This window comes from Hydra vulgaris, chromosome 06 (assembly GCF_038396675.1).
Source record: "Hydra vulgaris chromosome 06, alternate assembly HydraT2T_AEP".
Taxonomy (NCBI): domain Eukaryota; kingdom Metazoa; phylum Cnidaria; class Hydrozoa; order Anthoathecata; family Hydridae; genus Hydra; species Hydra vulgaris.
The window spans coordinates 58,872,237-58,888,449 of NC_088925.1; the positions used below are offsets into that span (position 1 = coordinate 58,872,237).

Below are 16,213 nucleotides of genomic sequence, written 5' to 3' on the forward strand. Positions count from 1 at the left end.
TACACGTTTGATATATTTTATATGGTTCTGACGACAAGATCTTTTGGATCTTCTTTCAGATACCAAGTTTATGTATTGTTATATTGTTATATTACGATTAATAATTGTAAACTAAAAAAAAAAAAAAAAAATATCCTAAGAAAAATCAGCAATGGCTTTTATTAAAATACTAAATAAACAATTTTTTTTTGGTTTAATTTTGAATTTTTAGTACTAAAAAAGCGTAATGATTATGTAGAAAAAAGGGCACAAAAATTATTTAATATAACTTAAAACAGGGTGTATGTTAAAATTATTTAATATAACTTAAAGCAGGGTGTATGTTAAAAGGGTAGTCCGAATATAATTTTTCATATTTGAAACTTTTTCTTTTCTTTTTTATAATTTAAAATACAAGTTATTAAAAAGATACGCAGTCTAGTGTAATAAAACTGGGGATGTCTGTTGATATATATTTTAATGTATATTTGTTGTTACTAACTAATTTTGCCTCCTGATGATAATAAAACAATAAAACTTGATAAAAGTTTTTCTCAGGGTGTCAAAAGGGAAGTCCAAAACTTGTTCTAACTGAAATAATTATTTTTAATTTTTTTTAAACTAACAAAAAAAAAATTTTTTTAAAATAAAGTTCTATATAATGAAATAATATAAAAGTCAGATCAAGTTTGCAATTAAGTTGTACAACTCAAAAGTTAGTTAACATCCACCATAGTATTGAAACGGTTTTTAAATAATTGCAAAATTATGAAACTGAAATACTATTATATTTTTTACGGTTTTTAATTTCTTTCCAACCGTTTCAAATAACTAACCGTGCATAATTTGTTTAGTTATTGTTGTAGCTTAACTTTAATAGTTATAATATGCAATAATAGTTATATAGTAAAACTCCCGTTTTTTCAACATTATATTCAAAATGAAAAACTTTTATTTGATTTTTTTGGGTACGTCTAACAACGTAGTATATATATTATATATATATATATATATATAATATATATATATATATATATATATATATATATATATATATATATATATATATATATATATATATATATATATATATATATATATATATATGTATGTATATATATATATACGCACACACACATATTTATATATATATATATATATATATATATATATATATATATATATATATATATATATATATATATATATATATATATATATATATATATATATACACACATATATATATACATATAACAAATAAAATAATTTCTGCAACTTAAAATATTTTATACATAAGTATACATAAATTATTAAATATATTTAAAAAAAACTAATTTATAAAAAAATAAAGCGATAAAAAAATTGTGTTCAAAAAAAATAGAAAGTAATTTATATTTGTAGAGTTATAGTTTAGAATTTCTCAAGCCTCTAGATTGTAACTGCTTCATGTTGGTTAAATGTTCAACAACTATAATTTATTACTAGATCTATATTTACCGGCGTAATAACGTTAACGACGTACTAACGTTACTAATAATGTTACTAATAACGTTATGTAGGCTTTCCGGTTTTACGGAAGAAGCTATTTTTTCGTAAAGATGGAGCTGTCGTATCCAAAAAATATCCTAACTTCAACTTCATTGCACTACCTAATAAAAAAAAGTTTGTCGTTAATCAATGTTTAGTTTAAAAATTGCTAGAAAATATTAGTCATTCGTTTCTAATTTCATAAAACCTTTTATATTATACATTTAAAGAATGTTTTTCTACGAAAATTTTTATTATTATTTATGTTTAGGTAAAAATAAATAATAGTTATATTTTCAGAAACGACAAAGACTCATCGAAGAGGTGTTTGTGTCAAACAACGTATTAATCGTATTAATTTGAAACTAATATTTCACAATTAATAATTTAATTGAAATATGGACTTGTCTATGTTTTCAAAATCAAAAAAATTTAAAAAGATGTATTTATTGACCATAAAACGTATCTCATGAGTACAATACCTTTGCTTTGCCGTCTATTAATGCTGCTAGAACAAGTATTTATCAGAAAGATTACAGCAATCATATTATTACTAGCGATTTCAACTATAATACAACAGATTGGTCTGACAATGATTGTCCTTTTTCAGCGACTGATAATGAATCTCAGACTAATAAATTATTGAACATCTTAAAGAATGTTTTCTATTTCAGTGTGCATGTGAGCCAACATTCCAAAGAGCAAGCTGCGAATCAACTAATATTCTAGACCTTATTACTACAAATTTTTATTACTACAAATTTTTATTACTACAAATTTTTATTACTACAAATGACAAAATTATTTCTATACTTCATTCAACTCTTTTAGGAAATGTCAAACAAGGTCATCAATTATTAAAGTGCTGTAATCTAATGAAATTTTTCTAACAAACGTAAGAAATTGATTCAACTTTATCAAAAAGAAAATTACGAATTATTTTCAAATCGTCTTAATTATGTGGATTAAAAACTGATTTTGATCAAAAACAAATCAATCAAGGAAACGTATGATTTATTTAATAACTCCCAACTTAATAGTGGTTGTTTGCAGCCTTGTTGTATTTGTAGTAAAGAGAAAGAGATGCAACTTCCAATATCCAAGAAGAAACTACACTCGTCAATCTAATATAAAATGTTAATAAAAAAAACAGCAGTGCAAACGGCTTTTTGAGCGTCTTTTTTCAAATTAAACTATGAACACAAAAATGACAAAAAGTTAAATTTAATAAAAAATAAAAATAAATAAATAGTAAAAATAGTAAAAGAAACATAAGTAATAAAAAAAGAATAATAATAAAACGAAAGTCATGGAAAAGAATTAAAAGATATAATTAAAAAGGTTAAAATATAAAATAAACCTTAACCTATTAAACTACATTATGTTAATTCAACATGTCGTTTATTGTTAATAAACAATGTTTTTTAAATTGTTTTTTTTGTGTCTAATTTTTATTAACAATTTTTGCGACATCTCACAAAATAACTTTTAAATAGAAATGAAACAGAAAAAATAAAACTACATCAATGAACATAATTTACGAATCTATGAACATAATCTTAAGGGATTTTATTAATTCATCAACAATATCAAAATATTTTATAAAATCAGTTGAAAATTTGTTGTTGCAAAATTAACAGCCTAAAATGATTTAACATTTGTTAAGTTTAGGTTTGTAGATCTTCTGATTGTTCTAAGTGTTCTAAGAGTTTTACTAATAGTCCAAAAATGATAAAATACCCAAAAAAAATATCAAATGTGAATTATATTTCTTTCGTTAGTTTTGTACAGGGTGACCACAAAGTATCCGCACACGAGACGGTTTCATCTTGTGAAAATATAAGCATAAAAGCACTTATGTATTTTCTTATTTATTTGTTGTTTTTGGTTAATATTATGTCATAAACTTTATATACTTTACTTTATATACTTTGTAAACTATGTTCAATTGGTTTTTTTAGAATGGTGCGCGTTTCTCCTTTGTGCGGCAACTTTTCCTGATTTTATCAACTTTTCTCAATGGCCGCCATCGAGCCCCGATCTTAACCTGATGGATTTCTCAGTCTGGAGCGTCCTAGAAGGAAAGGCATGCCAAAAGCCGCATAAAAATATTGAAAGTTTAAAAAAATCACTACTGAAAGCTTGGGATTCTCTGGACCCTGCCTACTTGCTCGCCACCGTCGAAGCATTCCCGAGACGCCTACAGGCCTGTTATTTTGCTGATGGAGGAAAATTCGAATTCAATCTTTGAATCATAATTGTTATAGTTCAATAAATGTTTTAAAATAAAATTTGTGTTCCAAATACTTTCTACATGCTTTTTATTAAGCTCTTTATCTGTGCGGATACTTTGTGGTCACCCTGTACACTCAAACCAATCAAATTTATTTGTTTTTATAAAATTTAAAATTCTTTTACATTCTTTTACAAAGTTAGAAATGCTTTATACATATTTTATACACTTTTAGTATACTACCACATTCAATGAAAAGGATTATGGGTGAATACTGTCTTGTTATCAAACATAATACCAGCTTTGCAAATATTACGATGAAACATTTAAAGATTTATGTTAAACAAACACAACAAAACACTATATAAAGCAACAAACCTAAGGATCAGTATTAAGAATCAATATTAGGAATAAAGGTGAAGTACAATTTTTTCATGATCTAAACAACTTCCACACTTTATTCATGATCCAAACAACTTGAATAGTGCTAATAATGTTTATGGATATAAAATATTTAATAAAACAGTGCTGATTGAAATAACTATTGAGTTACTTGTTTCTAACATCAAAAGAGAAAGTTGACAGCGATCATGGAACAATATAGAAATAAAAAATATTGACAGTGATCATGGAACAATGTAGATATAAAAGAAGTTATAGTTATATGTTACGTGTTGTGATAAATGTGATACATTGACTTCTATACAGAAGTCATGGTTACATTGACTTTTATATAAAAGTCAATGTATCTTTTGCGTTCAATATATTCTTAAATAAGAAAAGCTTCAACTAGAAATTAAAAAAAACAAACTTGTATTCTCGAAAAAGGTAATATTAAGAAAAACAGGAAAGATTGGAAAGAAAAAAATAACTAATTACCAAGTTAAAAATATTCATAACAAATATTTAAAAATTGTAGGCACCCATTTCATGACTTTTTTCCCAAAAAGGTTAGATCAACCTTTCCTGTTGTCGGACCTATCACCACAAAATGAAGATTACACTAAGTAACTGGAGTATTGATAAAGTTATTAATAAGCAGATGATCCGATATATGCTTATGCATATATCGGATCATATGCTTGCAAGAACTATAAGTTCTTACAGTTCTTGCAAGCATATATCAAACAGGAAAATAGATAACTTGCAGGAGTATAGATAACAAGCATATGTCAAACAGGAGTATAGATAACTTATAGTTCTTGCAAGCATATGTCAAAAAAATAATACATTAAAAATTAATTGGTTAATTTTTTTTATATCATTTCTTTAAAAAATAAGTTAAAGTTATTTTTATTTTATTTTTTAAGATTGTAGTTAAGGATTTATAAAAATATTTTGAATTAATTTTTGATTGTCTGCAATCTATAAACGAAAGTATAATTTTCTACTATAGGGTATATTCTTAGTAAGGTATAACTTTCGACCTTTTTTAATTATAACTTTAAGATTTGTATGATAAATGATTTCAAATTTCTTCCTCCTTTTTTAACTTTATTTTTAATATTTTTTAAAACAAATACAATAAACAAAATATCAAAAAAAAAAAGATTAACTTCTAATATATTATTAATATAAAAAAAAAGATAAACTTTTTTTTTTATATTAATAATATATTAGAAATCTTTTCAATTACACTAGATCTTATCTTATTTTAGAAATCCTTTCAATGTCTGAGAGCAGATAGAAACCCTAAAAAATAATTCATAAAAACTTTTCTTTAAAATACAGAAATGTATTAAAAACATTAATGTATTTTAAAAGGGGTACCCACCAACATTTAGGCGTAATTTTATTTCCACTATGACAGTTTATTATGAGGTTTAATTACAGAGTACAAAGGTCATCACCAACCTTGTGAACATAAATAATTTTCTGTGCACCTGTAAAGTTTTTTTATCAATGCAACATTACCTTTAACTTTGCTCTGATCTATTTCTGGATGTGTCGATGATGCACTAAGGTTATTATGAACAAGCAATGTCCATATTTGTATCAAGTTCATATTTGTATCAACATATTTAAAACATAGTCAAGTCTATATTTGCATCAATGAATTACACTTATGCTGAGGGCTAATAAAAAGCAAATGTATTAACAACACATAAAAGGGTGTCAACCAATATTTACCCACTAGCATTATTATAAACAAGCATTCAATGAATTACACTAATGAATAGGTTCTTGTTTCAGAGTTAAATAGTGAAACAAAAAATATATAAAATATGTATACATGCATAAAAAAATTTATAAAAACACATGTTGCTATTGCATATCAACAGGCTAATTAATTTTTATAAAAAATACTGTGGCTGTGAAACAAATATGTGTAAGTGTTACTTTCAAAGTCAATAGAAGCAAACTTTTGATCTTAGATCTGGAATTTACATAAATACATTTAATATACAATACATAACTCATGTACATAACTGAAGGTTACACAAAAGCATGAAATGTGAAAATGTTTACAGCCTAATGTCAACATAAATTATATCTCCAATTTTTCTCATGAAATTGTCAATATACGGTTCATATTTGAAATTAAAACATTTAATTGTTGAAAACTTACCGTTGTCAAGTTTTATAAGTCGTGTAGCAGGATTTTCACCTTATAAAAGTAAAAAAAAAAAAAAGTTAGATAAGTTAATAATTCAGAAAGAAAAAAAAATCCTAAAGTTTGAAAAAAAAAAGATTGCTATTTTTTAAAATAATAAGCAAATTATTATTGTGTCAAGAATTTTTTATTAAACAAAAAAATTACAATATATAAATTATAAAATTTTCCAATATAACTATATAAAAATTTAATATCATTTCAATAAATAATTTTTAATAAATTAAAATAGTGTATACAGATATTGAATGTTTTTTTTTTTTTTTTTTTACATCTTTGCTTCCAACAAGGCTGCAAGCAACCACAAAAAGAGTCGGAAGTTACTGGAAGAGAAAAGATGAAGTTTGTAGAGCAAGATAACGATTGACAGACGACTTAAAAGATTGCAGATTATATGAATCATGAAAGCATGACAAAGGAAGCAAATTCCAAAGAACTGATGTTTGAGGAAAAAAACTAGACGAATAAGAGTTTTTTGAGCACAAAGGAACAGTCACAGAAAAAAGATGAGATTTAATTGAATTGACTTAATTTTGTGGCAGGATAGTTCAGTTGGTTAGAGCGCCAAACGAAAAGTTAAAACTGTTGTACAATACGAGTTCAAATCCTGCCACCGTCAACTCAGCGTTTGAGTAGTACTTCGGTACGCAATTGTTGGTCAATAACAGACCCTACTTTGCATTAGTCTTAATGACTATTTGTGGCTGTTCCTATGCTAAGCTAACAGTATCTTTGGATATATGAACATTGTGTAGAAAAATATAGCATGAAAAAATCAAATAAATAAAATAATAAAATGATGAGTCACACCAGAATGAATTTTAGTAGATGGCACAAGAGACACTAGCTCTTTAGAGCAATGCTCATTATAGTATTTGTAGAAAGAGAAGCAATGTTACAACGATGTGAAAATAGTCGGAGGTTGGCTGTAAGAGCAGGTCCAACTATGTTTACAATGCGTTTTTGCACCTTGTCTAAAAGAGAAAGGGCATCATTAGAAGATCCGCCCCAGATATGGCAACAGTATTCCATACAAGGATGGATTTGAGATTTATAGAGATAAAGAATAGAATCAGGAGTAAGAAAGTGTCAAGTTCGATAAAAAGATGCAACCTTAGCAGATGCTAATTTTGCTATCAATTTGAAATACGGTTTCCAAGAGAGATTGAAAGTGAGAGTTAACCCAAGAAGATGAGGGATAGATGACTAATCGAGTACATTACCATTCATAAATATAGGAAGATCTATATTATTGCGATAACGATTGGCTGAAAAAAATTGAGTTTTATCTGAATTAAGTTCACCTAGCAGAAGTGAGTGTTGCCTTCTTATCATGACAAGAATAAATTGTAGTACCATCAGCAAACAATGCCACCGTAGATTGGAAAGGAAGGACTCAATAATCTTAAAGATGTTACCAGATACACTGTAAGAAGAAAGCTTATGGAGAAGACCAGCATGCCAAACTTTATTAAAAGCTTTAGAAATGTCAAGAGCGATGGCCTTAACCTCTCCACCTTTCTCTAATGCACGATAAAACCTGTTAGTTATTACTGTTAGCAAACCAGCTGTAGAAAAAAAAGATCGAAATCCATATGATCAGAAAGTAAGTTATTAGATTCAAGATGAGAGATTAAGTGTTTGTTAATTAAAGATTCAAAAACCTTGTTTATGATCGGAAGAAGACTAATGGGACGGTAGTTGGACAAGTCAGATCGCTCTCCAGAGTTTTTGAAAATAGGGATAAAAGATGCCGCTTTCCAGCAGGCTGGAAAACAAGACTCTGATAAGCACTTGATAAATAGTTTTGAAAGTATAGATGACAGCTCCAGAGAACACTTCTGCAAGACTACAACAGGTATATTGTCTGGACCACAAGCTGTAGAAAAGTCTAAGAAGGAACACTTTAGATACAGAAACTGGAGTGATATGAAAGTCAAGCAATGGATCAACCTGTTTGACAGCTATATTGACAGGTAGAATGCAAATAGTGGAATCAAGAGATAATATTGATGAAAAGTTCTTAGCAAACAATTCAGCTTTGTCTTTAGGTGAGGTGACAAAGTCTGAACCATACAAGAGAGGTGGAATAACAGATTTTGCCTTATTATTTATACTGTTAAAGATTCTCCAGAAGTCACGAGAGCCTAAATTTTGTGATGAAATACAAGATTTTATGACCAGAGAATAGCGAGCTTTGGCGTTAGACAAAACCTTTTTAAAATGGTTTCTACCAATAGTAAACAGACGTCTGTTTTCTGGAGAATTTTTTTGTTGATAGATCCGGAAGTAACGGTTTTGATTTAAAATTGCAGCATCACAATGTGAGAAAAACCATGGAGAAGAGTGAGGCTTGACCTGGAATCATTGAGAGGGAACAAAAGATTCCATGTCAGCCTGAACCCACAAAGTTATGTAAGAATCACATTTGTCGACAGGAAGACAAAAGATCTACCCAAGGGCCATCACGAAGAAAATCAGGGTAAGAATCCCAGTCAGCTTTAAGGGAGTTGTAAGAGGTACAATGATAGGGGGATTCTGATGATGAAGAAGAATGAGTAACATTTTTAGAGAGATCAAACTGTGATTAGAAGCTTTTAAGGGTGAATGTGGAGTATCTGAGCACTGACTAGGATCAGAAACAAGACATAGGTCGAGTAGAAAAGGTAAATGATTAGGGTTGTCTGGAAAGCGAGTTGGAAAATTTACTATTTGAGTTAGAGATTGAGAAAGACAAAAGTTGAGGTCCTTAACGCCAGCAGAGTCACTGACACTAGAGCCAAGCCATTCAGTGTGATGAGCATTAAAGTCACCGACAACAACTATATTAGCTGATGGATAAAGAGAGGGCTTGGTCAATTTGATCAGAAATAACATCAAAAAGAGTGCAGCCTTGAGATAAGGGAGAGCGATATAAAACAAAGAGAAAGACGATAGAGTGAAGTGGTGCTAAACGAAAGCAAATAAAAGAATAGTCTGTGGATTCAAGCCTAGTTTTTTCGACAAATGGGTGAATTTTTACAAACGTAAATGCCCAGACCAAGCATGTGACTATTGGAGTCTTTACGAATTAAAGGAAGATAACCATCAACACTAAGGTCCAAGATGAGACAGCTGAACTCAAATTAGTCTCACAAAGAGCAAGTAGGTCTGGTGAACTTTGCAAGAGGTAAGACTCAACAGAAGAAAAGTTACTTCGAAGACCATGAATATTAGTGAATGATAGATTTTGAGAACTTATTAAGTCTAATGTTGCAGCTTGTTGTTGGTTGCTTGTTGTTGGTTGTTTGCTGCTTGTTGCATCAAGCTTGTTGCTTGTTGTTGGTTGCTTGTTGCTTGTGGTTGGTTGCTTGTTACTTGTGGTTGGTTACTTGTGGTTGGTTGGTTGCTTGTTGTTGGTTGGTTGCTTGTTGTTGGTTGCTTGATGTTGATTGCTTGTTACTTGTGGTTGGTTACTTTTGGTTCCAACAACAGTCCTGTCACAGTCTTGCAAAATTGTATTTTAGAACTCTTTTCATTATTTTTTAAACTATTTAAAAAGTGTAACAAAATCTTGTTTTCTTTCTTTTCTTGGAAAATGGCATCTGTAGTTGTAATTTTAAAGAACTCTGGGGATCTCTTTGCCCCTTTAACTATTGGTTATTAGCACTCAACCTTCTTACTATATTTACTATATTTATCTACTATAAGCAAATTTCTTTGAATCCTTAACTTCTAATATCTTATCTTGAGTCTAACAATAGACTCTCTGACAATCAGTATGGATTTCGATCTTCTTGTTCTACAGCTGAATTGTTAACTGTTATAACAGAAAGATTCTATTATCCATTAGATAAAAGCGGGAGGTAATAGCTCTTGATATATCAAAAGCTTTTGATAAAGCCTGGTATAGGTCTTCTTATTTTAATTTTCTTTAAAGTGGATATTGATATACACTCGCTATTAAGTGTATTAATAAACCGTTATAAAAATAATACCATTATAAAAATAAAACTATTAAAATATACAAATTGTTTTTAAACAAACATTTTTTCAATAGATTTAACTCTATTTGTTAAAAATATTTAATTTTACTCAAGTGGATATTGATAATCCTCACTATTAAGTATATTAATAAACCATTATAAATAAATAAATAAAACTGCTATATTATACAAACTACTTAAACTTATTAAACATTTTAAAATGTTTTTTTTTTTTTGAAAAAAAAAACAAGTTAAAATATTTCTTTAAACTAATTTTTTAAGTTATCAAAAAATTAACTTTAAAGTTAATTTTTTAACTTTAAAAAACAACTTAAAAAATTTCTTTAAAGTAATTTTATTAAGTTGTTTTTAAAACCTCTAACATATTTTGGCAGGTTTTCACTATTTTACGATTTTATTTTTTATTTTGATTTGGCTTTTAATTTTAAAAAGATATAGGAAAAATTACCTTTAAAAAAATTCTTTAACAAAATAGAATGAGAATCAATGACATCTTTTCCTTTTTTGTCACTTTTTACTTCCAATATCAAATAAGTACATGGTGAAATTCCAACATCTATTTTTAACTAAATAAAACGATTTAGATTAGCACAAAAAAGTATTTAAAAATATCTAAACATATAACATTAGGAAAAGTACAACATAAAAAAGAAGTCATCTCAAACGTAAGTTAAAAGTTTTCAATATCTTTTGCTCTATGTCAAACTTTTGTTAGTAATCAAAATTGAAAAATTTTAACAAGTTTTCAACTGTTTAAAGATCTGCTTTTATAAAAACCACCAATGTGTTATGTAAAAACTATGTGTTCTGTTGATAAAAATTACCTATGTATTCTGTTGATAAAAACTACCTATGTGTTCTGTTGATAAAAACTACCTATGTGTTTTGTTGATAAAAATTGTAATAATAAAAAGTACAAAGAAGTAACAAAAAATGTACTAAGAGAGAACCTGAAACTTTTCATTAACTTGTATGATAGAATCAGTTTGAAGATTTGGTGTTCGGCATAAAACTCTATCTGTTCTATTTAATATACTTCTTTTTGAAAGTGGCTGAAACTTCGCATGTCTAATAGAGAAAAATAAAACTTATAAATAAAAACAAATACACTATAAATTAAATAAACATTATATAATTTAATATAACCTAACAAAATAATACCTATCTAATCTTAGCTTAATATATACCTCGTTGATATCTATATAAAAAAAAAACATATATATAATATATACTTTGTTGATATTTAAAAAAACACATGATGTGGTGGTTCTGTATGTGGGAGTAAGTCCAATGACACACACAGATACAAGCAAATAAAATACATGATGTGGTGGTTCTGTATGTGGGAGTAAGCCCAACGACACACACAGATACAAGCAAATAAAATACATGATGTGGTGGTTCTGTATGTGGGAGTAAGCCCAACGACACACACAGATACAAGCAAATAAAATACATGATGTGGTGGTTCTGTATGTGGGAGTAAGCCCAACGACACACACAGATACAAGCAAAAATAAAGCTTTGAGCAAAAATTTTTAAATTCAACAAAAAAAAACCTACCATGATTTATCATTAAATCACTAACTTCAAGGATCTCTCCATATAGCCCATAATACTTCAGAGGTTCACCTGAGAGGTCAACAAGCCCAGCATCATCTGAAAAAAGATTATTTTGGGATACTTTTATCTCGAATGTTTTAGGCTTTTGTTATTCTTAAATGAATATAAAATCCAACAAGTAATAAAGAATTTGTTGAATAAAACTTTGTTATTAAGCAAGTAAACGTCTGCATAAACATTATTTTACATTAATAAAACACACATTATAGCCTTTATTATAGCCTAGTTATACACATCGTCATCATTGGGATAAAACAGATCTCATTACTATGCATGCAAAATGATAAAACCCAAATTTACAGTATTTTTAGAATAATAATAATAATAATAATAATAATAATAATAATAATAATAATAATGATAATAATAATAATATATACATATATATATATTTACACACTTATACATTATTACATATATCAGGGATGAAACTAGATGTATTTTGGTATTGTTGGCACATTGTCAATTCTGAATTGCATAAATTTTATGACACCAAAAATTATTTCCTTTTTACTTAATTATTTACCATTTATATAAACACCTAGAAATTTTTAACTACTTTTTTGTCAATAAAACTATTTTTAAAAAAAAAGAGATTTATAGAATTTAAAGGTCCTGTTACAAATCCAGTATTTAGTACATAAGAAATTTTCTGTTTATTTTAGCAAATGCATTATTTTATCAGAAAAATGATAGACTAAAAAAAATTGCACTAACTGCACTAAATTACAATAACTGTCGTTAGTTTATAAACTGAATGATAAACTACTTATAAACTGAATTATTTTAAAAGAAATAAAATATTTATCAAAAACATTTAGAGAAACACAATTAAAATAAAACTAATCACAAAAGCTAAAACTATCAAAAAATAAAACAAACTTAAAAAAAACAAATTTTTCAAAATTAAGTATTTAGCATAAGTATCTTAAAACTCAAAAAGTCATAATATTCTTTTTTATAGATGTAAATTTTTTTTTCAGAGATAATCTTTTTTTTTTCAGAAAATCTTTTTTTGGATAATTTTCAAGAGATTTTTTTTTTCAAAGATAATCTGTTTTTTCAGAGATAACTTGTTTTTTTTAGGGATCTTTGGTTTAAGTTGTAACAAAATGGAAATTTATTTTAATAAAAATAAAACATTTTTTTTGCTTAATAAAAATTCATTATTCATATTCTTTATTTATATTTAATAACTCATATTTATTAATTATATTTCATATTCACTTATATTTATAATCTCTATCATAATTTATATTTATTTTCTATTCAAAAACTAGTTATGAGTTTTAGTTGCATAACTACAAGTTTTAGTTATGCAACTAAAACTCATAAACTAGTTATGAGATTTAGTTGCACTAAAACTTGTATAAGTTTTATTTTACTTTCTTTCTTTTTAATTTTGAATATATTTTTTATTCGAGAGCTTGTATAATTCAATCTAAATTTAAGAAAAATAAATAAATATAAAGCACATTTTTGTCATAGAAGCGCGTTTATATAAAAGCTCTTAAAAAAACAATGTCTTATTTTAAACATTTTCAATATATGGTTTTCTTAAAATAAAAATTAATGATTTAATTATAAATTATATATGTTCAAACTTATCAAAGTTTTTATAACATTTTTAGTTAAACTAGTTGTAAAAAATGTAATTAGACAAAATCACAAAATTCACGAAAACAAGTTTTTAAAACTGTAATTTGAGTGTTTAAAATGTTTTAAATTTGACAATGTTTACAACATGAATATTTATCAAAATTGCAATTTTTAACAATTTTAAAAAGAAAAAAATATTACAACCACAACTAAAACAGTTTGCAAAATTTGGCTCAAAATTTGTAGTAAATGTAGTAAATGTTAATAAAGAACACAATATAATAATAATAAATATTAAGTAAAGAACAATGTATAATTAAGAACACGGAGACACAGATGATACACATGAGAAAATAATGTCCAACCAAAGTATCAAGTGAAAATGACGCCTAACTCTAATTTTCAAACATTATCTCATGTTGTAGAAAAGTGTGTAGCTCGAACGACCTATAACAAATGTCACTACAACTGTATGATTAAAACAACAATAAATTATAGCTTGTCATGAAAACATATGGCATCAAAATAAACTATATATTGCAAAAAAATATATCTAAAATATGACACTTAAAATTTGAGCTTTGCATATTTCTCAGTTGTCTCTAAATATTATTTAAAATATGAATAAAATTATAACTGATATAAATAATGCAAATTAAATATAAAAAGTATGAGAGTAAAAATGGAGGAAAATTATTTATTTTTTTAAATCAAAAAAAATTTCTGGCTTTGTAAATGAAAGTTTTAAATCAAAATTTTTTTTTTAATTTTAGCAAAAGCACCATAATACCAAGTATAAGAGACAAAAGCATGAGACTATACAAAAGCATAAGAGATTATACAAAAGCATAAGAGACTATACAAAAGCATACAAAAGCATTAGACTATTCAAAAGCATGAGAGATTATACAAAAGCATGAGAGATAATACAAAAGCATAAGAAACTAGTAATCATGTCAGACTAACTTTGCAAAGTTGGTTTTTTAAGTTTGTAAAGTTTTTTTTTTTTATAATTATTTATTAGTTTTCAAAATTTATAATTTTATTTTGTTTAATAGTATTTAGCCAAGTTTAACCTACTAGTGATGTAGTTTTGCATTTAAAAAATAAACTTAGAAGTCAAATAGTACAAATGGAGTAATGCTACAGTTGGAATGTTTTCTCTGATTTAAAGCTGTAAATGAACAGCAACATTCAAATAGAATGTAGTAGTTATTCACAAACTCTTTATATTGTACAGCAACATCTCTATTAAACTTAGATACAACTTTAAGGTGTTCATTGATCATTGAGGTGTACATTGATTTATTAATGTTATGTTTTTACCTCCATATTGTGAGACATCAAATTTTGAGTCTTTCAGTATCACGGCAGTTTCACACAATCAAAAAAAGAGCATGACATCACAAGTTTAGTAAAAAATAAATTCTGCATAAAAGGCTCTTTTTACTATTGCTTATCTATCTTTCTATTTTTTATTCCAGTTTATGGTGAAGATTTCTATTTCTTATTTCAGTTAATGGTGGAGATTTCTATTTTTTATTCCAGTTTATGGTGTAGATTTCTAGTATATGAGAATATTATATCCATCTTAGAGTTAAACAATAAAGTCTAAACAATCATGTACAACATGCTAATATTCTATTCTTATATAGAATTCATTCAATTCTATTTCTAAAATACTAATAACTTATTAATAACAGCTTGGTAGTGTTTGGTGTCCTATTAATCTAAATGAGGTAGTGTATGGTGTCCTATCAATCTAAATGAGATAGTGTTTGGTGTCCTATTAATCTAAATGAGGTAGTGTTTGGTGTCATATTTATGTGCTAAAATTCTAAATATAATATTTTGTTATTGTTTAGATTTGTTGTTTGTTCTAAATATAATATTTTGTTATTGTTTTAATTTGGATTAGGCATAGGCGTTAGGCGGTCCGTTAATAACTGTTAATTTCTGTTGCATTTTTTTTTTTGCAGTTTATAAATTTTAACATAACCCAATTTCCATTAAAATCTGTTACGTTAAAATTTATAAACTGCAATTTTCCGTTAACGGCAGTTAACTTATTTTAATGGATGTTAAACTCCATCAAAATAGTTGCAAATCAGATAATATTTTTAAAAGCAAACAAAATAATATTAAAACACCAAACATAGACATAGTGACAAACTGGTCCATAGTAAAAAAATAAAAGCTCTTCTTTTTAATTCGCAGAATTAAAAAGAACTCTTCTTCTTTTTAATTCGCAGAATCGTTTTCATTTCCAGTTTTTCACTTAAATACTTTTAAGGTTGTCATTGCAAAACACCAATTGTTTTATTGTGTCAGTGCAAAGGTTTTCCCTGCTACAAGTTACAATATTTCCTGAAAAACTGAAAACCCTTTCAGACGGAGAACTTGATGCAGTAATGCAAAATATGGATCTGGAAATTTTAGCCAAGATGGGAAGAACCTTTGAATTGTCTTTGCACCAGGTTAAAACATTTGTGTTGCTTCTGGTAACAGGCTTTGGCATTGAAAAAAAGAGAACATTTCCTCTTCAATTGAAGACATATCACCCATTGCAATATCTTTGACATGTGACATACTAGCGACACAAAAGTCAATTGGTTCCATGAACTAAAAATCTTCTGTGCTTGCTACAGA

At 26.9% G+C, this 16,213-nt stretch overlaps 1 protein-coding gene across 1 annotated transcript in view; it reads right to left on the bottom strand.

Moving 5' to 3' along the window:
* Nucleotides 1-1,248: 1,248 nt before the first annotated feature.
* LOC100207459 (uncharacterized) overlaps nucleotides 1,249-16,213 on the bottom strand; it is a 67,387-nt gene continuing 52,422 nt past the window's right edge. Inside the window, exons 21-26 of the mRNA XM_065800560.1 lie at nucleotides 11,906-12,001; nucleotides 11,504-11,540; nucleotides 11,293-11,410; nucleotides 10,791-10,908; nucleotides 6,312-6,350; nucleotides 1,249-1,631 (exon numbers count right to left, since the gene is read on the bottom strand). Coding sequence (XP_065656632.1) covers nucleotides 1,534-1,631; nucleotides 6,312-6,350; nucleotides 10,791-10,908; nucleotides 11,293-11,410; nucleotides 11,504-11,540; nucleotides 11,906-12,001 — 506 coding nt within the window. The 3' untranslated portion in view covers nucleotides 1,249-1,533. The remainder of the gene's footprint in view (nucleotides 1,632-6,311; nucleotides 6,351-10,790; nucleotides 10,909-11,292; nucleotides 11,411-11,503; nucleotides 11,541-11,905; nucleotides 12,002-16,213) is intronic.